Consider the following 23,512-nt stretch of genomic DNA (forward strand, 5'->3'; position numbering starts at 1 on the left):
ACTGTAACACAACTGTTTTTGTGAGGGTTTGGAGAACTCTTCATTTCCATGTAATGTAACAAAACTGTTAATTTAAGCATTTGGCCTTGAAACACTGAGCGGCATACCGCAGCTGCTGGCATTCTGCTCGCTGTCTTCATTTAGTGACGGATGAATCGGGTCAGAGAGTACTTGGATATTTGTTTTGAACGCATCTTTTAGATGTGGATTATTAGGAGGATGCTAAAGACTGGATTACTGTTCCAAACGACATGGGGCAGAGTAGATAACGATCTAATTTGTGGTTCTGATCGATTGTTTTGTTTTCCCCTCGTTTCTCCGCAGAAGCGATCGCTGTAATGCACATCGCATTTTAATTGCCATTGTGAATATATTTTCATTTGTTTTTCGCATGGCTGTCATTTTGACCACGATCTAGCGAACACAAAAATTCACGATTCCGAATCACCAGATTGTCGCCACTCCCTGCACGGTATTACCCTAGAAGTAATTGTGCAAAAATAAGTTGAGAGCAGGTACATGATGAGCAGGTGCCCTGGGTTCAGCAAGTAGCATCTTGAAAGTTTGTACGAGTCATGAGGGGAACATCAGCGGGTGCTGGAAAACATTTTGTTCCCTCTGTAAACCTTTGCTGGATAAAAATAAAAGCGGTAGATGGGAGAGAGAGAGAGAGAGAGAGAGAGAGAGAGAGAGAGAGAGAGAGAGAGAGAGAGAGAGGTCCCTCCCTGTCTTAAGGTCCTTTGACGTTGTTCACATCAATTTATTTCCATATTGCAATAATGCAACATTCTTTTCATTTGCATCAAGGTAGTTTTTAAAGCTCTAATCGAATAAATCACTTTAACCAATCACACCGATGTATATGTGGTATGACATGGCAGAAATAACAGCCTATTAATGTTTCTCAACACAGTACTCTCATTGCATCCACAGTGGTAAACCACATTTATAGATAATTATCGCTATCTGTTATATCTATTGATCGTTCATCATCTAGATAGCAGTTGGTAGCTCAAGCCAATGTTTACGTCCACTGCGGCAGGTGAATATAGATTGCTTTCGATAACATGTATCTTGAAGTTATACAAACTTCCTCCTAAAGAGCGATAGCCCATTTTAGTTACAACCTCAAAAACAAACGTCTCCAAAACATGGCTGTATGAATGCACACCCAGTTATCATAATCCCTTTCATCTGTGGTCAGACATTCAGCACTTATTTACTCTTGGATTGGTAGGGAAAACAATTATTTTGAGTTTATTTGAATCCTCTAAACACATTGAATATTTTGTTGCAAGGAATAGCACAATCTCGTCATCATAAGGCTCTGTATGTTGAATAGTTCTTCCAGGTGGCATCGCTGTTAAACAAAATAGCTTTGGCGCCGACATTTTCATCTGCTTTTTTCTTGCTTTTATTCGCTACCTGTCCGTTGTTGTGAAAGGACCTTTTGACATGCTTTACGGGCCTGACAAGAGGCTCTCTCCTACCTACCAACCTATCTTTTTCTCTCTCTCTCTCTCCTTTTCTCTCTTTCTCCCTCCCGCTCTCTCACTTGATAAGCTAAAACCTTTTGTTCGTAGTAACATTAAAATAAATCGTGCAATAAAGTTCTCTCTTTCTTTTTCTCTCAGCCTGTGTCTCTGTGTCTCCATCACAGTGTCATGTCTTCCCCTAGGCTAGCTGGCCCTATATCAAACACAGCCACCTCCCCACCATCCATTCTCTCTCTCTCTCTCTCTCTCTCTCTCTCTCTCTCTCTCTCTCTCTCTCTCTCTCTCTCTCTCTCTCTCTCTCTCTCTCTCTCTCTCTCTCTCTCTCTCTCTCTCTCATATACACATGCTCACACACGTTATACACTAGTTCATCTCACACAAATAGTCCTTGCCATCTATCCACTTTCTTTGGGTGCTCCCCTACAGACATCTGCCCAGACTAGTTCACGCACGCCCACACGCTCGCACACAATCCTGTCGGTTTGGACTACATGAAAGATATTCCATTTAGCATTTAGTGGACGCTGTTATCCACAAGGGGCTTACAACCGGCCCCGTATCTTGAGACGAACCCGGAGGTGGGCTTGCGCGATTTAGGCTGGCTTCGCAATCATACCATCCCCTGATGGTATGCACATACTCTTGGCATGCCCTGGCCCCAGTGGGAATCAAACCCTCTAGCCCCTGGCACTGCCATGCTGAAACAGCAGAGCTGGACCGGACCGCTCTTTAGATAAGAAATTGATACTTTCTTTCTTTCTCCCTCTCCAGGCTCATCATGCGATGCCTATGGAGCCCACCTACCTCGCAGACGGTAAGTGTGGACACTGTTCAGTGCATCGCTTGTTGAATGTTACGTGAGGTAGTGTTAATCAATACACTGCTAATACTAAGAGCTAGTAAGAGTTAGCTAGAAGCAAACCCCCTGTTTCAGCTCGAATTGTAACACTTATGAAAAGTAAAGAAATTGCTCTTGGGCTGAGGGTTTTGGGGAGGAGGGGGGATGTGCTATCCCCATGGTTAAGGCGCACGCTAACCTTGTACAGCATTTTCCTTTGGTGTAGTGGCACGATAAGGACCCAAGAACTCAACATCGTTTGACGCAATGGAATAGGAAAACGAATCAAATCCATCGTGGTGATTTATGTTTTGTCCCCAGCCTTGTTTGTTTCGGTCCATGCAGTGTTCTGCAGCACAGTGAAGATCACATTCAGGCCTGCCTCCGTTTTTAAAACAAACACCGTCAGAACAATAGTAAACATTTGGCTCAAGCTTCAAATGCAGATTAATAATACCTAACTTGCTAATACCTAACAACACCAACATATTTATTTTGCCAAGTGCCCCAGGGGCCATTTGGCTCCTAGAGCCACTGGCTTTCTCTTAAAGGGGCAGTGCATCGGAGATCTTTTTGTTGTTTTAAACAAGGTAATTTTGTCTTCAATAATCTTCCACATAGTTTTCAGTGCCATTTTTTGTCTGCAACTGAAACATCATCATTTTGAGAACACGGGTGTAAAATCCTCTACTTTTGCCAATCCCTGGCAAATTGCGTTCTCTTGGAGACAACGAAAGTGCCTTTCCAAGCCCTTCGAAGCCGTGAGGGGGGGACACCAGCAGTGAGCTGGGTGTGTGTTGACCTCTGTCTGCGCAGTGGTTGATTTTAAATGTGTGTGTTCGAGAGATGGTTAAGCTTCTTGGACACTTATAGCATTACCCCACACAGTGTGTGGCACACTTCATATTCAACATCGCTGATTATATCGCTCCTACACAACGACGGTACTATTTAAAAAAAGGATTGCAAAGTTGGCATTGGTCGTTACCATGGGGATAACACGCCTCCACCCCTCGTCCCTAAAACAATTTTTTTTAAAATTCGAGCTGAACCTGGGGGTTCAGTTACACGTTCATATGATGAATTAGAGTCTCTCTCTCTCTCTCTCTCTCTCTCTCTCTCTCTCTCTCTCTCTCTCTCTCTCTCTCTCTCTCTCTCTCTCTCTCTCTCTCTCTCTCTCTCATTCTCTCTCTCCCACTCTTTTTCTCTCTCTCTCCAACTTTTTCTCTCCCAAGTTTGTTCACTTTAGTTGATGGTGGGATCAAAGCATATAGGATCATATTCATTTATGTATGTGTCGTAGGATTGTATGAATAAAAAGGTTGCTGTTGTCGTTCTGTTCAAAAATCTTATCACTCACACATGTAACATACACCATAAACACCAATACATACAACCAGCACGAACAAACATTATGTTCCATCACACACAACACCTAAGATATATGTGTGTGTGAGGCAATCATGCAAACAGAACTCCTGCTGCCAAGCCAATATGCTGTGGCATATGTCTGTTGTGTGTTTGTGTGCGTGAGCGTGTGCATGTGTGCGTGTGTGTGCGCGCGTCTGTGTGTGTGTGTGTGTGTGTAAGACTCATTAAAAGCTGTGATCTCCTTGTCATTTTTTCCAAGATCCTCTAATCCTCTGCAATAGCCCACGCACACACACATGGAAACACACACACACACACACACACACACACACACACACACACACACAATCATGCAGACATTCTGGCACGTACCAATGTTCCAACACACAGACAAAGCTTTCAGGAATTCTAATGGAGGTTAGTTGAAGGTGCTGTATAATGTTTGGATATATGGTAATATCTGGGATGTCTCCATCAACCTGTCTGTCTGTCCGTCTGTCTATCTACACTACATATAATGGCCGTCACCCTGGCTTGTCTCTCTGGGTGTCTGTCTGTAGGTTTGTCTGTCCATCTGTCTAGACCAGTGATTCCCAAACTTTGAACAATCATGTGCATGTCCGTGACAATTGTCAATTTCGAGTAATTTATTTGTTCTACTTCATAAACAAAAAGTTAACACTCACATACATGCATATATAACACATAAATACGAGACAGAATAACCAATATTCTGGAGCGTTTGTAAGCTTACTCTACAAAGGGGATGAAGAGCAATGAATGACAGGTATTTTGTTTATCTTTACGCGAGAAAATAAACATAGCTGCCATGGATAGTCATTGGCTGAAGGAATTGTCTGCTGTCATGTCATATGCATTACATCCACACAAATATCAAAACAATGGTGTTTGTCTGCCCAATATTCTCCAGCCTTGCTTTCAAAGATATTAATAAATGTGTCGGTTTTCGCCTAACATAATGTTATTGACTAAGAGGAAAAAACTTTCAGCGACTTACAGACAAAACGTCGCTGTTGTCATGGTAACGTCAACGACCGAGAGCAAGCAGGGTAGTCAGTGCGTATGAGTTTCCCATCATGGCTAAGCGGACGTTGAGGGTCGTTAAGGCGGGCTGCAAATATATTTTCTGTCTGCCTAACTATTTGTCTGTTTGTCTGTCTGGAGGTATGTTGGTCTATCTCTCTAGCTACATTATCTGCTGTCATCGTCTGTCTGTCTAACTATCTGCTATCAGTCGTTCGGCAATAGCTCAGGAGGTAGAGCGGGTTGGCTGGTAACCGCAAGGTTGCTAGTTAGTGTTAGGCTCCTCCTATCTGGGTGTCGAGATGTCTGAGCAAGCACCTAAACTAAACTGCTCCCGACGAGCTGGCTGTCGCCTCACATGGTTGACTCCGCCGTCGGTGTGTACATGAATGGGTGAATGTCAGGCAATATTCTAAAGCACTTTGTATAAAAGCGCTATATAAATGCAGTCCATTTACCATTTACCTTCTGCCTGTCTGTCGGCCTCTATACTATCTGCTCTCAGTCTTGCTGCCTGTAATTACTGGCAGAGAGGTCATGGTGTGCAGCCTCATAATGGAGTTCATGATTCAATGTTGTATAGTATAGATACTATACTGTATAGTACATTGATCATGAACCTGGAGCTGGCCACCATCGCGTATAGAATCTATACGCTCCATCTAAGAGACAAGCACACATTGTCCACCCATCAGGCCAGAACACACACACACCAACACACACATTTCCTAAATAGAAATTGCTGAAAGGTAATGACCCAGACATCAATTAAGCTGCACTTAATAACTCATTATGTGTAGCGGTGGTTATGAAACGCAGAGAGAATTCAATTAAAGTTTGTCTAAGACTAGGAATCTAAGTCCAAATGAATGTGCCGTTTAACAATAGCCCCTGTTGGGTCGTTGGGTAGTCTTTAAATAATTATCTTAAATGTGTCTCTCTCTCTCTCTCTCTCTCTCTCTCTCTCTCTCTCTCTCTCTCTCTCTCTCTCTCTCATATATCTCTCATATATCTCTCTCATATATCTTGTTCTCTGTGTGCCCTCTCCCAGAGCTCGATGGCTCCTACCCGACGTACGGCTACACAGACCTTCCCCTGGACACCCTGCCCCTTGACCCCGACCTTCACGAGTCCTACATGCCTGACATGACCTACGACCCCAGACACCCTTACCCGGAACCCCTCTAACAGGTTAACAGGTAAAGCAACACACACACACACACACACACACACACACACACACACACACACACACACACACACACACACACACACACACACACACACACACACACACACACACACACACACGTGTACACACATACACACATACACACACACACACACATTCTCTGATGCATATAGAGAATGAAGCAGATCCTCCTGTCTGTATTTGAATTAAATGTGTCATTGAACCAACTACATTCATCAAATAAATAAATATTTATATGCGGCATGAATTCCAACTATATGACTTTTGTAAGCCACTTGTAAGCCGTCCAATAACCCTAACGCCATATGTCTACGACAGCTCCCTGTCAGTGTTACAGGACATGGGACAACCAGGAGCAAGAAAAGATGGGATGGGGAAGGAAAAGGAAAGAGACGATTTGCTGTGCGTATGAAGAGGACCTGAAGGGGACCACGTTTGGAGAGGTTTTTAATCACAGAGGACTGGAACGGGATGAAATACAAAATACCACTTGGCAATCAAGAACCACTTTTAGGAGGAGGGATGTGTATTATACGTGTTCATTGTAAGTGTAAATGAAATGTTCTATCGTGTGTGTGTGTGCTTGTGTGTGAGGGAGCATGAGAGAGAGAGTGTGTGTGTGAGAGAACTAGTCAGAGAGAGTGTATGTGTGTGTGCATGCGTGTGGGTGTGTGTGTGTGTGTGTGCGTGTGCATACTTGGGGGAATGTTAGATGGGTGTCTTTTGTGAAGCAACGGATCGGAGCAACATTGCGTCAGGATGTTTGCAGATCCCATCTCACTCTGAGACGTTAGGGGAAACCGTCTGCTGCCAGATTTAACAAGCAGGCAGACACTTATTACCATCTGTTCAATCGTTTTTTCGGTAGCCCTATCATACCTTCAGGGCGGACAGATTGTATTCAACCACTTTTAGAACACAATGTATTTAAAGATACTGTTGGCTCTAATCCGAGAGATTTAATAGGATACATAATGGGTATTTTTGGCATTGAACCCTAAACCTTTTTATTCTGCGATTCAAAAATTATCTTTCCTTACACATCCGGTAGGATAAAACCTGTCTCTGTTGCTTCTAAAAGTGCCCATGTTGCATGCCTCAAACGGTCTAGAGGAGTCCTTTAGCATTTCTTAAGACAGGTCCTGGGGTGTGTCCACTCGTGGTTGTTGCATGGCAGTGTACCATGTGATTCTCTTAATATGTCCACCTCCTACACATAGAAGCAAAACAGGAACTCTAGTAGGGAGGACGCCGTTGATGTTAAAAAGCGCCATGCAGAACGGTCAGACTCTGCTGATCCGTCCAGGCGCGCTTTCTGTTAGCTCATAGCCAACACACCCTGCACTCAAACCATAGGTTAAGGGACAAAGAAAGCATCCCAGATTACGAAAATATATCAATCGGTTCACCAAGCAGACCCACTAATATGCACTCAAAACTAACAGCACAAGTTTCAAGTGTCTATCTGTCTAGACACAGTCATTTAATACAATGCGCTTTGGAGAAAAAAAAAGATCAAAAACCAATTTTATACTGGTGTCTTTACCGCTTTGTGTATAGTGTATGGAAAGATGTGTCTTGTTTTTATTTTTTGTATGCTAATGTACATGCTTGTACTAGGTCTAGAAGCGGGAATGGCTGTGCTGTTAAAAGATGCAACATTTAAGAAATGAAGTTCCTAGAAGGAACATGAGGGAGAGAAAGAGACCAACAGTGCCCCCTGCTGGTTATACGCACTCCTGATCAGAATCCTTCATTATATGATTGACAAATAAAAAGGTTCCACTTTAAGCACCACATAAGTGTTTAAAGTTAAATGGACAAATTAAAAATTATATTTCAATAACAAATATAATATATATATATATATATATATATATATATATATATATATATACAGGGTTATTGACTGATTTACTTCAGGATCTCATCAAACATTTCTGTTGAATTAATTCCTGAGGCCTTTTTTTATGAACCATGAACCCAACCACCAGGGGGGCATGCTGGCTTTGCTTCCTAATGTAGCAGACCGAGATGGAACCAGGGGAGGGGAGGAAGAGAGAAGGGGGCCGTAAGCAGGGTTTCATGAGGTTGCCAAAGAGATTAACTTTGTGACAGTAATCATATTGGATCTGTGTGCTTGCAGTGCACAGCCAAACAAAAGAGGACGAGAGAAAAAGTGTATGAAAACATTCATAAGCAGAACAATATTGAATTGATACTAAATCAAATTCATAATTATCATCCAGTGAGTTTAATTTGCTTTGAAATTGAGACTGGATTTCCTGGTTTCACACACGTCAGGCTTCAAACTTATACAGTGAGCCTTTGAGTGAGGGAACCTCTTGAGATATTCGGATATCTCCAAAACATTTAAATGTGACATGTTAGAAACATGTTAAAAACACATGCATGCCACTGTTTGATTGAAAGAAGGACTGAATTCAAGATTTCCGGTGTGATTCAGAAATTAAACATTAAAACAAATGGAAGCACTGAGATGATGTATTGTGGATTTTTCAAGTCAAAGGAAAATGATGCACAAGTTATGATTACGAATGCAAATGTTTTTCCAATGGGTGTCAACTGTGGTTTACATCTCTGTGGACTGACAAAGGCCTGACACTGTGTGCTAACAATTGGGAAAATAACCCCCCAGAAATGTAATAGAGAGGCTATATATGTACAATGTTCCCATGTAATTGTTTTCCGCCCCAGTAAGATGAAGTTAATTAATCACCTCAAACAATCTGTCAGCCCATATCCATCTCACCTGGAAAGAAGAGGAAAAAAAGTTGTTTAACCGAGAGAGCAAATAAACGTGTAGAATATGTGTGGGATGTTGCGAAATAAAGCAAGGAAAACTTTTTTATTAAAAAGAAAATGTATTTCGTATTTTTTTACCTCAAGATACGTGACTTGAAGATTTAGTACTACTACATGTAGCCTCTACATTTTGTTCATCATATGGGAAAATATAATGAGAATCCATATATCTGCAACCAGGGACAAGAAAACCCCAGTTAAAGACCAATTCATCTCGTTTTACCGCTAGAGTGCATGAAATACACTTATTATATGAAAGCCCTTCTCACTAAGGCCAATGACAAGGCCTAAGCCTATAGTAATTTTACCCTAGTACTGAGTGTACTAGTGAACAAAGAGGTTATTTTAACACGATGTACAGCGAAACAAGTGTATTGGATTTGAATTTATTATTAGTGTTACTTTTGCAGTTTCCATACGTCCTTTCAAATAAATTCCCATTCAAAACACAACCAATAAAATATTCTCTGTGATGTCATAAACATAGCCATTCGATTTCATTTTTTATTTTGCTATATAGGCCTTCATGCCAAATACATCAGTTTATATTTCATATTCCAGGCCGGTAGGCGGCGGTAATGTGCTAGACCCGTAGATACAGCCGCCGCCAAAACAATCACTACAAAGAAGAAATATTTTCTTTTCGGAAGAAGGTCCCCACAAAGCGGCCCTATTTCTTTACAATCAAAAAAAGTAAAACAAACCGTAAAGCAAGCATGTACGCCAGGACAAATGCCGGGAGTACGCATGGAGACTTTCAGGACAGAAACGGAGGAAATTATGTGACATCGGCAGAGTCTTTTGGACACTGCTCTCAATTGTTCTGGAAAAAGGATCCCAATGACTCCGGAGTAAGAGCCTGATTCTGCTACCATTAGCTAGCGAGCTAAGCAACTAAATAGCTATTTTAAGCTGCTAGATATCTTCATTTGACCAATAGGCATATGCGGGTTATGGGTATTTGCAGTCTGAAACTGCCATTACTGTTTTCCGACGCAGTGTGGCAACACCGGTTACTCTGTGTTTACAAAAGGATTGCATAAAAAAAAAAAAAAGTTAGCAGCATGCTAACATTGCTGCCAGTTGTCATGCTATGTGAGGCCTGGTCTAGCTACCAGCTAGCCCATTCTGGACCACTTACGCTTACTATGCGGTTGATCCCGCAGTTGTTGAATTAATACTTATATCACGACGATCGGATATTGATATGTCATCACAAATAAATTAAATTGGTGGAGATTATTTGAGAACTAGAAATGTATCTGAGCATCTACTAGCCGAGTCGAACGATAGCCATAGCTCTGCCAGCCTCACCAAAGGCAGCGTTTTCACAACAAGGCACACAATAAGTTTTCTTTAGATGGCGTATGAATTGATGTATGTGGGTTAGGACATTGATGAAAGTAATTTTACATCCGCTTAAATAACATGTTTTATCACTGAATATATGAGATGCGGTTGACTGAGTGGCCCGCATAATTTTATCGACTGGTGAAAAGTAAACATGACGAGTTGTTCCACCGGAAACTGAAGCGGAACACGCCCCGTATGGGCATCTGAAAGACCCCTTTGTGACGACCCTGGCTGGGCTTCTTCAAGGAAGATTATAAATGCCACTCACGCAGCACAATAATTAATACAGATCTGAAGTTAAATACATCCATGGCAATTTTCCTCTGCTTTACCCGTCGTTATTTTTGTGAGCTGAACGTTGTGCTTATTTGTACGATGTCTTATGTGTGAAAAGGTATCTAAGGTGTCCCCATATTTTCATAATTAAGTTTATTTGAGTTGAGTGTTTTTGTTCAATTAATTTTTTTTGATAAATGGTTTGTCTAGCAGAATCGTCTTAACAGCTAATGGGAAATATATGACCCTTTTTAAATACTAGGCGTATCAAAATTATTCCACTATTTTCACACCAATATAATAATAATCTAATTTGATTTGGGCATATTTACACATCCATTGCTACCCAAAAAAAAACAACACAATATCAAACCTCCATTCTCTTATCTCTTGCGACAGCCGAGTTCGACCATCAGTTGGTGCGACCAGCTGCCTTCGTCCTCGGCCTCGCTCTCCGCCTCCAGCATCACCCTGGACTCCCGGGCGGCGGTGGCGTCCACGGGCATCACGGCGGCGGACATCGCGGCGGCTGAGCTTGAATCAGACGAGAGGCCCTATGCCTGCGACCTGTGTAGCTGCGCCTACAAGCACGCCAGCTCCCTTCTGAACCACAAGCTCACCCACAGGACCGGGGACTTCCGGTGAGACCCCCGTCCATCGCACGGTTCAGTGGCTTGACCTACTGTGCTCTCAGTAGGTCTGTGGAAGGCGTGACTGTAGCTGTCCCAGATTATTTATATAAATTAAAAGGCAATATATTTTTATTTAATTCATGCTTTGAAAAACAGGTGACTTTCAAGTTGTTTTTGTGCATTGGAGCAAGTGATTTCAATGTGTTCTCCTTCAGTGTCCTTCCAGATGATCAGCTGTTTAATGGAGAAGGCCAACCATTTATATTTTTTCCCCCACCCCCAATGAAACAAAGCATTGTCTGGTTAGCAGCATTGCAGCCGTAGGCATCCATTGTTGTCCAAAGGCCGGCTCTATTGCCTTGGTCATCAGAACATCGCTGTGGCGTAGAGACTAAATGCTTGACGACTAGAATATATCTCGGTGAGATTGTGCGCCCTTGTCGTTCCAGTCTTCCTTGGGTATTAAGTATGCCACAGTTATAGTCTTAATCCTCCCAAAATCGATGGTATGACATCATTTTACAAGATATGATATTGTTTGTCTCAATGCATACAACCTTTTTGGTTTTAGCATTACAATGTTGGTACTACGATATTATAATTTATAATTCATTTGTTATTGTCTTGCGGTGGCCCGTTTCTTTTTGGAAACAAAACTTAATTACAAAAAAAAAGAATAACAATACGTTTCCTTGTCACCCCAGATGCGACTTCTGCAGCAAACCCTACAACAACTACATGTCGCTGCGCAACCACATGCGCATCCACGGCCAGAAGCGGTACGCGTGCGAGCTGTGCGGCAAGGCCTTCCGCCTGGCACGCTACCTGCGCAACCATCAGAAGATCCACGACGACGGGCCCAACCGCTTCGACTGTCCGTCGTGCTGCAAGAGCTTCCGCACTATGCTCGAGCTCCGCCCAACACCGCTGCAACGCGGCGTCAGGCCAGGTGGGTGGGAAGGTGTGTTTCTTTTCTGTTTGTGTGTGTGTGTGTGTGTGGTGCATGGTTGTGGCCAAGCTAAACCTGTGATGTGCTTTGGTTGTAGCCAGCTGCTGGGGTTTCGCCTCCTCTTCACCTGGGTTGGCTTTATGAATATAAGGCTGATCTGGGATTCAAATCTTCCCCCTTCTATTCTGTTCTGGAGTCATTGACCATCACAAATTGTGATCTCCATTTCTTGATTTGGGAAGGCCCCATTTGTATTTCCACTATGTTTTAAGTTCTTGACTATACCAGTGAAGGGCCCCTGTAGCCTGCCAAAATTAAGGACCCATTGTCTAAATGTAATTTAGTCTATGTAAAATATAGGGAAAATAAAAGCTGATTTACTTTATTTCATATAATGAACCTTTTTCTAAATCAACTGAATCAGGATGACGTGTTATCAAAAAATCCTAATAATCTAATGCTAGGGGGAAGGGAAACCGTCATAACTGATTTTTACATGGAGGGGTGAAGGCGATATACCGGTCTCCGCTTGCAAATGAAGGACACAATTTAGTGTTGTGGTTAAAGTAGTTATACTGTTTAATTGTAATTCAAAATGGATATATTTATTTATCTGCATGTTCTGTAATTATACTTGGATTAACGTTCTGAAAAATCGTTATTAATTCTAGAGATAATATATAGATTCCTATTATTGGTGATTAATCACATGTGTAGGGAGAATTGGTGTTGGTCCTAAAAGAAAGTGAACCATCAGCAATCAATGTTTATGCAGTTGACAACATTTCTCGCCATAATTAAGTAGGTTACGTTTTTTCTCAAATTGCACTGCAACTTGAACCAATTCCAGCAATAACAGGCTAGTATTGGCGTTGGAGAATATGCAATTTACAAAGAGCCGATACCAATAATCCGGGCCGTGTGTGTGTAATTTGTAATGCCTCGTTTTGGTAGATCCAAATCCCTTTTTCAACCACATGAGCAAGGTCAGATGCTGTGTACTGCCTTGGCTCTGCTAGCACACCCGGAGGCTACCGTGTTAGCCAGCTAGCCATGTAATGGTTGTCTGGGTTATTTTAACAGGAGGGGCACATTCTATTCAAATTCAACCCTGGTTTATTGACTATCCACTTTGCATGACATTTACTTGGGTAGCAACTTGGTTTGTCAACGAGCTAGCCGATTTGGTTTCACAAGCGCCAACCCCACCATTGTCAGTTGAGTGGCAGAATGATTGCTATGAATGTTGCTGACAACTCACCGGGCGAACTGGACGCTGTCCTTACGACGCTCGTCAAAGTGTCGTAAGCACGGGTGATGTTTCTTCTGTGTTGACTGGTCGCGTTGAAAACAGTTTGGCCATTGTTAACACAGCAAGGGGGCACCGGCGTGTGTGCGTGTGCGTGTGTGTGTGTGTGTGTGTGTGTGGTGTGTGTGTGTGTGTGTGTGTGTGTGTGTGTGTGTGTGTGTGTGTGTGTGTGTGTGTGTGTGTGTGTGTGTGTGTGTGTGTGTGTGTGTGTTCTGTAAACACACGTGATCCAAAATAAACAAGGCGCTGATGCCAAGATTCTGATCCGACACCATCTGGTCCGGAGGATCAGTGTTCATGCCGATACAGGTCGAACCATGAACTCTTATGAGTTAATTCACTACGCTTATTGCTTTGACAATAAGAATCAACACTCTTTTTTTTTTTTCTTTTCTTCATTTTTTTTTTTTTCAACCAATTTTCAATTGGCTTCCCGGATCAGGTTGTTGGGTAAGCAAGCTGTAGACAGTACGGAAACCCCTAATTTTGATTTCAGCCAAATTTCTCCTCTTCTTGCATCTGTAATTAGCCGTGGCTGTATCACACAACAAATGAGCGACTTGTAATGTTTGGAGTGGAGCAGTACTTAATCATTCGGAATTAAGTAACTCTACAACAGGCGCCACTCAATCAGCCATTGATCTGTGGAATCCACCATCAATTGGATAATACAGAGTCTGGTTGTTAAACAATAGGCTTGAAAGCAGCTTGTCAATTTTGGAGCTGTGTAGTGGTGTGTGTGTGAGTGCCAGGTGGCTGTGTCTGTGCGTTTGGCATAGTGGTATCAATCGCTTTGTGAATGAATGGTGGCATATGATTAGCAGGTTATCGTCTCCTCCGACCCACCGTTGGATACGCAGGTTTAGTTTTGATTAGAAGCCCGTGTGAGGACATGATATACTGGCGTCAGGGCTAGAACAGGAAGAGGGTTAGACCCGATTCAGGGTAGCAGGGAACAATCGCAACGTCCTCGGATATATATGCCTTACCGGGCTAGTAATCTGAATTTGTGTGTGTGTGTGTTTGTGTGTGTATTATTCACGTGTGCGTGTTGTGTGGGTTCATAAGAACCGGTTCAACTGCCCGTCCTGCTTTAAGAGCTACCGAACCATGCTGGACCTGGCCCAGCACCGCTGCAGTGCCGCTGCCAAAAACCAGGTTGGTGTGAGCATGGCTGTCTGTCCGTGGGTCGGTGTGCGTGTGTGTGTGTGTGTGTGTGTGTGTGTGTGTGTGTGTCTGGCATGGTTGTAACTATCACGGATTACAGGGAAATCCGAGGCAGGAGAACAATAGGTCATGATGACGTTTGTTCTGTAGGGTTATTTAGTTTTCAGGGTGTTGAAATCAGGTGGAGTCTCTTTTCAAGAGCGCCCCCCCCCCCACCTCTAAGACCATCGGTTTGACCATCCCGATTCAAGGGATAACAAACGTTTTTTTGCACATAACGGTTCTTTTTGGCTTAAATTACGGCACGGTGAATGTGCTTTCCACTTTTGAAGCGATAATCAATTGTACGATTTAAAGTTTCATAAATAAAAGTTGGAACCATAAGGCTTGGCTGCAGAAGCATTATGCCTTACAATTTATATATATATTCAAAGACCTAATGCTGCTGTAATGATCATTTCAAGTAATTGGCATTTTCTCTGTCGCCCTGCCCTCTGTGGTTAGACTGTGTGGCTTATGGGCGGGATAGGGGAAAAACAGCAGGAAAAACCTATGCAGTTGTATTGCAAAACAATCCCACCCAAATGTATCCATACCTAGTCTTGGTTAATTCCCTTTGAATATATAATAGCATGAATAATTGAAAACTCACTCGTATGATGTGACCAGAGGCCGAAAGGATTTTGCCAATTAGTTGATATCCGGAAGCCAAACGCAACAAATCTTTTATTTCCATTGGCTGCATTGACCAAAACCCAACATCCTTGTCTGTCAGTGGACTAATTGCTTCGGCATCAAGCCGGTTCGTAGAGCCGTGGGGCCTCGGTGAGTCAAACACAGAGGACAACGGTGGAAACATGTTAAGTGTGTGAGAAAGCGAATAATAAAAACACTCTTCGTTAGCCCGTAGTGTTCAGGGATAGCATAGAGTACATTTCAGTCCAAATAAAGTCCATGGTAGGAGGTTAGGTTAGAACAAAGGTATACGGTCGTGTGTAACTGTGGTCCGTTTGTGTGCGCGCGTGTGTATGTGTGTGCGTGTGCACGTGCAACGTATTCACTCCACCTCTCCATGCTAGTAGAATAGCTGTCTCAGACAGATGGGTCTTTGAGTCCGGAGTCTTGAGTTTTGTCTGCCAGAATCAAACCTAAAACACATCAACTCAGGGACTCAAGCGTCCCCCATCGTCGCCGTCGTCATCACGTTACACGCCTCTCTCTCTCTCTCTCGCTCTCTTTCTCTCTCGCTCGTTCCATGTCACTCTCTTCAGGGACACCCCAGAAGGCATACCTCGCATTTATGTCGCACCTACAATACGACCACACAAGCTACCAACTATAACGCCCTCAATTCAACTCTTTGTTCCTATCCATCCCTCCCCTCCCTTGCCTCTCCTCTCCTTCCCCATCTGCCTTCCCCCATCCCTCACACCCCGGTACCCCCCCTCCCTCCCCCCTACAGCCGGGCGGTCGTCGAACTAACTACTCCGCCCAGCGGCGCCAGCGAGCGCAGCAGCAGCAACAAAATCAACAACAACAACAACAACAACAGCAACAACAGCAGCAGCAGCAACAGCAGCAGCAGCATCAGAACAGCAACACTACTCCATGATGCAGCAGCAGCACGGCGGCCACTCCCAGCAGGAGCCCATGGCCTCTCATTGTGTGTCCCCCATGTCCCAGTCAGGGGGCGTGGTCAGCCAATCCATCTCGGACCCCCACCAGGTACAAGGAGTAGAACTGACAACTTTTTGTTTGGTTTGAAATAGGGCTGGGGGATATACCGGTTTTAAAATTATACTGGTATATTTTTGAAAGCGATATGTAGTTGGGACAATATCGCCATACCGGTATATTATATATTATTTTGATGTTGCCTTGCGAGCGCTATTTTATAAAGCCGACCGCTGCTCTCTGAGCCTACAAACCATGTTCAGCTGCTCAATCCCGCCCCTTATATGTACGTAGCGTTCTCCCACCCACGGACGTTTCGCATCACAACAAACTTTGAACAAAAACATGGCACGGTGGTAGAGAGTACTGAACCCGTAAAGGGACATGGGTTAAAAATAATGTTTTTAACGTTTCTCGTGAGCACGAGAAAGTATCTGGTGCGCACAAGAAAGTATCTCGTTCACACGAGAAAGTATCTGGTGCGCATATCACTGTGTGTGTGTGTGTGTGTGTGGAAGAGTGCACAGTGGAAGAGCGGGCGGTGGAAGAGCGAGCGGTAGCGTGCATGTCAGTTTAGTGAAGTAATGAGCGAGTCCGGTTGTGAGTAAAAGAATAAAGCACCCGGCAAGAATCGTTGGCCGCTTCATTCCGACCATATTCCGACCTATAAGCAGACCCACTGCCGGTCAAACTGAAGGGTGTGTTGCCCCTGAGAGATCATCGGCCCTGGAGGGAACGTGTCTGGGAGCCGACAGCAGAAAGTTGTAACACTAACCATCTCGTAGTCGGAGGCGGAGCACAAGAGAGTAGTACGTGCTCCAATAGTGCAAGATAAAAATAAAGCACATTAATTTGAATGATTTTAGCTTGTGTGTGATTTATCGCGGGCACGGGCACGGGCACACACAAGCTAAAATCATTCATATTATAGAAGAGGCTGTCAAGGAAAACAGGATTTTTTGTCTCTAATGACATCTTTGGTATCACTCTGCAAATAGTCCGGTAACTTGTCAACTCCAGCGTCTTCGGTTGCTATGCGACGTCAGCGTCTTTGGCAGACTATTTCTCTGCTGATCAACACTACGAATGCTGGTTACAAATAAATTTTAAAAAGACACACCATGAAGTTATTTTTTCGTTTAGGCAAGTAGCCGTGTAATAAGCGGGATAATGTATAGAACGATGTCGTCATCATTGAAAATAAGCCCCTCTGTGTCCTGTTCGCCCTGTCGGGGCTTATTTTCCCGATAATGACCGGCGTTCTTTACATTATCCCTTACATATCTGTTCTCAAAGCACAGCTTTGCTTCGTTGAGCAAAAAAAAAAAAAAACACTAAATAAATGGTTGATAGTGAATACTTGTGGCGCGGAGTTAAAACTACACACTTTACCTGTTTTGTTCAAAATATCGTTATTATATCGCCATTCGAACAAAAAATATCGAGATATGAGTTTTGGTCCATATCGCCCAGCCCTAGTTTGAAATGTACAAAGAAAAGTGTGCATAACTTAGAATACGTTATGGCAATAGCTTTGCTCGTACACTTTTTAAATGCCTCCATCGAAAAACTGAATGCATCATTTATTAAGGGCTTGACTCTAGACTAATAAACTGGAATGGTAAAATGTGCTTATTCCTAATCTCCTTTTAATAAAACATCTTGTACTACCTTTTTTATCAATTTTATAAGTTTCTTTTAAGATGCATCATCTCTCACTCTCTCTTCCCCCCCCCCCCCCCAACAGGGGCGCTCCAGCTCATCCTCCTCACAGAGCCAGGGGGGCCAGCAGAACATGAGGAGCAGCTCCTCAAGCAAACACCCTTCCTCGTCCAACACCTCCTCCTACTCTCTGCTCCAGCCCCTGGTGCCTGAGGTAAAGGACATGGGATCTGCATACACTAGACTGAACGCCAGCCATCCCATGGTAGGAGAGAGAGCCGCCTTCACCCACACTCCCCCCCCCCCCCCCCTCGCGCTCCCGTCAACGGCCCGCTGGGCTGCTGTCCTTCCTCCCTAAGCTGTCCGCCATACTAACCCCCTTCCACACGGACATAGACTAGTCTGCCTACACCTTCTTCAGTCTTTGGGACCTTTGCCCTAACCCTGCTCTGTCAGAGCCCTTTGTTCGACTAGTTGTTAGATTGATAGTGCCATGCCATCAGTAGAGCCATGGTCTGTGCTTTGTGCTGTACTGTTCTTCAATGCATTCAAGGCTATTATTATGTTGTTTTATGGATTTAACCTTTTTCTTTTGAGAAGCGGCAAGATTTTTCTTTGAATGTTCATAACACTAAAACACACATAAAAGGCTCTTCATAAAACGGAGCGGTATAGAAAATGCATTGGTTTACAGCTACAAAAAGGGCAGAATGATGAATATGTTTGCGGTTCTCCTTGGCCATCTCTCTGGTACCGATGACTAACATCGCTAACCCTGGCGCCGGCTTTCAGACTAACCTTTAAATTCAAGTAGTGTTGCACGTTTATATGCATGTTTTTGTATTTGCATGCACAACAACTAAGAATAGAATATCTGTAGACTTTTTAAAGATATTCTATTTTTCCTATTTCAAATCAAACCAAGTTGTTGGAAATGCATTTGTCTTGTTTATCCCGGTAATATTGTATTTGTGTTGTTGGTTTTCCGTTCCTGAGTAGTATATTTGCTGTGCAGTACTATGGCATGTTTCCCCGTTTCAATGGTTCTGTCTGCCGGGTAACACTTCAGAGTGTTCCCATTGAACTTCTTTCTGTCTGTAAAGTCTCTGCAAGGAATCCATTGCTCTCCAATATTCCAACTCCATTATTTAATTATGCATCGCTCTTAACTGCTGCAGGTAAAATATATATTTTTTTTTCTCCAATGTTCAGCTGCAGAAGGCAAATCCTGCAAACTGATGAAGCCGTTTCTGACAGCCATTAGACTACGTGTGGATAGAGTTATCCACCGAATATCAGGGGTGTGGGGATTCGCTAGGCTCACGATGGAAGAGCACACACGGGGGTTCCAACAAAAATTTGGTTGAGTGGAGCGAAATGCTTAATCAAACTGCTAATAGAGGCTGCTGTAGGCAATAAACATGCCAAAAAGAACTGTCCTTCTTCCCAGAGTTGGGAAGGAGGCTAAGGGACTCCTTGGCCATTGAGAGGGGTGGCCTAGAAGCAGTGGTGGTGGAGCTTAGCTATATGTGATTGACGGGCAAGATGGATGCCTCCAAACAATCAGAAGAGCCCTTATTGCATTGATTGGTATAATAACGATGACGATAATACTTCATTTTTATTCATAATAATAATAATCGATCATAATTGTTTTCATATATTTTGATCTAATAAGAGATCTAAAAACCTTGGTTGGCGAATTTCCTGCAACAGGGAAATAAAAACTTCTAAAACAAGCGGGGGCAATCCACAGTCCAACTCTAGCCGGGTTACCTGAAAAAACACAATGGCCTTTCAGTTATTCAGGGAATGTGGTAAAGAGAGGTGATCCCTGGGCAGTTTAAAAAAAGCAGCTAAAATCTCAAGACGTGGTATCATGGCAAACGTTTTAAGATTGCAGTATTTCATAGCACGACATTCTCCCACCCCTTCTAATCATGTTTTAAAATGATCTTTCTTTTGCACAAGCAGGAAATTATAGCTAGGGAAGGCAATTGTAACCAGCTTGAGTAAGCTAGATATTGGAAGTATCATTCAGGCCTCCCTCCAAAACCACTGTGCAAAAATACTAACAAGAGAAGCTTGTTAGGTGTAGCAATAGGCCTGCCTAGCCTTGTTAAGATTCGGGTTGTGTGACAGGAGGGCACAGTCAGAGAATTTCAACAAATATGACAACAACAAAAAAAGGGTTAAAATAAATCGCCCTCCCTAGCTTTAAAACTCCTGTTTTTGCCTCGATAGTGTAACAGCCATCCCAGCTGTAAAACATCCGGAACTCCTTGCAGAGGCTTCGACTGGAACGTTGGTTTAAAAGTGTCACTGTGTTGTCGTTTTCTCCATGACCTGCTCAAAAGTCTTCCTCATTTATTGATGTTGTCTTTTTATTCCCCTCAATAAATGTCTACGGTCTTTCTCTCCATCTCTTTATCCGTATCTCTTCCTCTTTATATCTCCCTTGCTCTCTCTTTCTCTTTCTCTAGCCCAAGCACCAGGACGCCTTCTCTCTGGCCCCACAGCGGCCCCTCACCACCATCAACCCCATCAGCCACGGGCTCCATCCGAACGGGGCCCCCACGCTCAAGCCCTCCCCTGTGGCACGCACCATCCAGGGCATGCCGTGGGAGCAGCGCTCCCTCTACAACCAATGAAAGCCCTGAGCCAGCCCCTCCAGCACCGCCCCAAGCGTTGCCGCCCCGCCCTTTCCTCATGACTCCCACCTCCCTCATCCCCCCCACCACCCCCCTCCCCAGGGTCCAGGCTGGGAGAGTTTAATTATTTTTTTATTTTATTTTATCTTTTGTTTTATTTTTCCTTTGCCAGCCGACTTCGGACCTCCCCCCCTCCTCCCCAACAACGCCCCCCCTCCCCCCCCCAAACTCCGATGTGGAAGCGGGGCCGGGGGGCACCATTGAGAACTAGATGCGAATGATTACTGAGTAGTTATAGGTTTAAAAATTGTGCTGCCTTGACCCCTCATGTATGATCTATGCCATGTACTTGATATAAGTTAAAAATGTCTTTCTCCCTAAACCTTTGACTGATGGAAATTTATACCCAGCTTCCCCCCCCTCCCCCCCTTCTCTAGTTATGTAAAAAAAAAAACGACAAAAAAAACAACAACATTATCTGTCCTTTTATAAATAGTCTCACCTCTACCATCGTCCCTATTTTATACATTTTGAAAATAATTGTTTTATTTTTTAATTTTGGATGACTGAGTGTGCGGATCTTCTCCTGCTACGTTCATTCGGACCACCGACGAAGACGAGAGAAACATGGCTTACAAATCGTCATGGAAACGAATCTGACAAAACTCTGCTGCGCGGCCCGTCGTTCTCTTTTCAGGTTACAGCAAAGAGGAAGAGGAAATGTGAAATGTTCTTTGTTTTTTTCTTTTGGTTTTGTTAACTTTTTTATTTTTTATTAATATTATCGTCATAGGGCCCACCCTGAAATTAGTTTTTGTATATTTAACTTGGTCACATGTGGGTTGATGTTACCGTCAGATCTCTCTCTCTCTCTCTCTCTCTCTCTCTCTCTCACTCTCACTCTCACTCTTTCACTCTCTCACTCTCTCACTCTTAATCCGTCTCCCAGACTTGCAGGTCCCCTTATCCCGGAACCGAGAAACCGTTTGAAAGTTCTGCAATGATATAACCTGGACCATTTGTCATCCACTGTAAAAAACAATATATTGGAATTCACGTTTGGGCCTATTTCCCGATGAAAAACTCAGTCAAAAATTCAAAAGCGCCGGTTCAGATGCGACTGTGAACTGATCACATTGGCACATTTCCCAACCAAACTGGAAATGAATATCCTACCGGGTTTTCTGGTTAGTGTAATCCAGACATAATGCTACTGTAATTTTGATAATCTGTTTGATAAACCTGTTGAATTGTGCTAACCCCTCCACACTCTTCAAGACGACCAACTGATTAAAGGTTGGGTATGGGATTTGTGAAACGCCAGCAGATTTTGAAAACACACAACTCAAATGATCCTACCCCCTCTCCTTCCACGCTGACTCTGACTCCACCCATTCCAATACATGGATGCGCAATCATGCACGAGCGCGAACACAGAGCGCGAGAGGGAGGGCATTAGCTAGTTGGCTAGCTCTAGGTAGCTACCGCAGGGATGACAAAAAACAGCAGCTTGCTCTGGGTCAAGATATTTGAGTACGTGCACGAAGGGGTCACGCGCAGGGGAGAGTGGAGTGCAGTACGACCGTTTGATTGACGTACTTACCGTCCAATGCCACTCTGTGGTTCTGGAGAAATCATTGGTCTGGAGTTTTTCGAGCCCTGCCCGTTCCACAGATGATTGACTTGTTTAATTTTCATGTCAGTACTTCTAATTCAGTGCTGTAAGTGGGTTACGATAAAGATTTCAAGTAATTTTAGCAAAATGGCCAAAAAAGAGAATTCCATACCCACCTTTAAGTGTTAGTTTCTTCATTTTGTTACTTTGAAGCACTTTGTTTTTATAAATAAATAGTGGCACGTTAATTATGTCCCCCCACACACAGACGCATCCATGAGCGGTTTTTCTTGGATATTTAATATTGACCCTTAATAACGAAATGTTTTAAATCACAATTGTGGACAGTGACATGCACAGCTTTACTGCATCGAGTGGACACATGAAACTTGCATTGTGCTGTGATGTCATACCTTCTGAGATGACATTGCGCTACCTGGCCTATGGGTCTCCAGAGCCGTTGTCCCCCCTTGTCTAGGCCCAGCCTAGAGTCGGTCATTAGTGGGTTCATTCATTCATTTTTTCATTTTATTATTTTTAGTTGCTTTACTACACCATGCCAGCAGTTCCTCGCTCTCCCGAGTGGTCTTTGTTACAGCAAACCAACAGGGTGTTACAAAAAACCAGGTAAATATTGAAGATTGGAACAGAAATGTTGGGGGTGGGGGGGGAATATTTAAGTTGTCGGTCCAAATGTGAGTTGATTATCATATCCAAGCCAATGTTCGGCGTTTGATTAATTATAATGTACAATTCAAAACAAAAAAAAAAATCAAAAAAAAAGATAAGGTTAACTTGGCGACCCTGCTTGTTGAAATAACCACAAGTCTACTGACAATGTATTTTTCATCTTTTTAAAAAGTTATTTTTATTCACATTTCATTGTTGCTTCTCTCAATCCTTGTAAAGTGTCTTGAGTATTAGAAAAGTTGCTATACAAATAAAATGTTTATTATTACCACAGCTCGTATTCTCTTTGTAGAGCGTTTGTCTGTAAAAGCCCATCTTCTGCCTCAAGGACCACCAATGCCTGCCTGGAGGTAAGTTCTCAGTCAAGCAGCTACAGATGTACAACTGCCAAAGAAAATTCTGATTTACCTTTCGGTCAATCTAAAAAACGTTTGAAAATCGCAAATCATAGCAAATGTAAAGAGGCTTCTGAAAAGTCCTCCTGGCTTTGATGAAATAGCTATGGAAAAGTGGATATTGATTTACCAGTTCATGCCTACACTGAACACTATGGTGAAGGACCATTCTGTTCCCATGTAGGCCAAGAAACTTGTTAAAATGATTGCAGCTAAATATTTTAATTTTTTTAATTGAGATGACACGGTGATCCTGCTGCCATAGTTAACTCTTAAATGAAGTGTACTTCAATAGTCTAGAGAGAGTCTAAAGTGTTCATATTTTTATTCACATTTTCATTGTTGCTTTCT

The 23,512-nt window shown here is 43.1% G+C and overlaps 2 protein-coding genes across 6 annotated transcripts in view; both read left to right on the forward strand.

The window, feature by feature from the left end:
- jupb (junction plakoglobin b) overlaps positions 1-8,857 on the forward strand; it is an 82,140-nt gene extending 73,283 nt beyond the window's left edge. For all 3 annotated transcript variants that reach the window (XM_030345973.1, XM_030345992.1, XM_030345983.1), the window contains 3 exons: positions 2,268-2,310; positions 5,801-5,948; positions 6,281-8,857. In XM_030345973.1, coding sequence (XP_030201833.1) covers positions 2,268-2,310; positions 5,801-5,937 — 180 coding nt within the window. In that variant the 3' untranslated portion in view covers positions 5,938-5,948; positions 6,281-8,857. The remainder of the gene's footprint in view (positions 1-2,267; positions 2,311-5,800; positions 5,949-6,280) is intronic.
- Positions 8,858-9,396: 539 nt separating this feature from the next.
- LOC115534905 (zinc finger protein 492) lies at positions 9,397-16,199 on the forward strand. 3 transcript variants are annotated; one of them, XR_003974382.1, is made up of 5 exons: positions 9,397-9,639; positions 10,817-11,058; positions 11,754-11,998; positions 14,376-14,465; positions 15,937-16,071. XR_003974382.1 is itself a non-coding variant. In XM_030346207.1 (4 exons), the coding sequence occupies exons 1-4, from the start codon at positions 9,505-9,507 to the stop codon at positions 15,954-15,956; spliced, it is 642 nt and encodes a 213-aa protein (XP_030202067.1). In that variant the 5' UTR covers positions 9,397-9,504; the 3' UTR covers positions 15,957-16,199. The 3 variants fall into 3 exon arrangements, 2 of the variants coding, with proteins under 2 accessions (XP_030202067.1, XP_030202056.1); XM_030346207.1 differs by lacking the exon at positions 14,376-14,465 and having other exon boundaries at positions 15,937-16,199; XM_030346196.1 differs by lacking the exon at positions 14,376-14,465 and having other exon boundaries at positions 11,754-12,010; positions 15,937-16,103.
- Positions 16,200-23,512: the final 7,313 nt, after the last annotated feature.

The sequence above is a fragment of the Gadus morhua genome, chromosome 2 (genome assembly GCF_902167405.1).
Source record: "Gadus morhua chromosome 2, gadMor3.0, whole genome shotgun sequence".
Taxonomy (NCBI): domain Eukaryota; kingdom Metazoa; phylum Chordata; class Actinopteri; order Gadiformes; family Gadidae; genus Gadus; species Gadus morhua.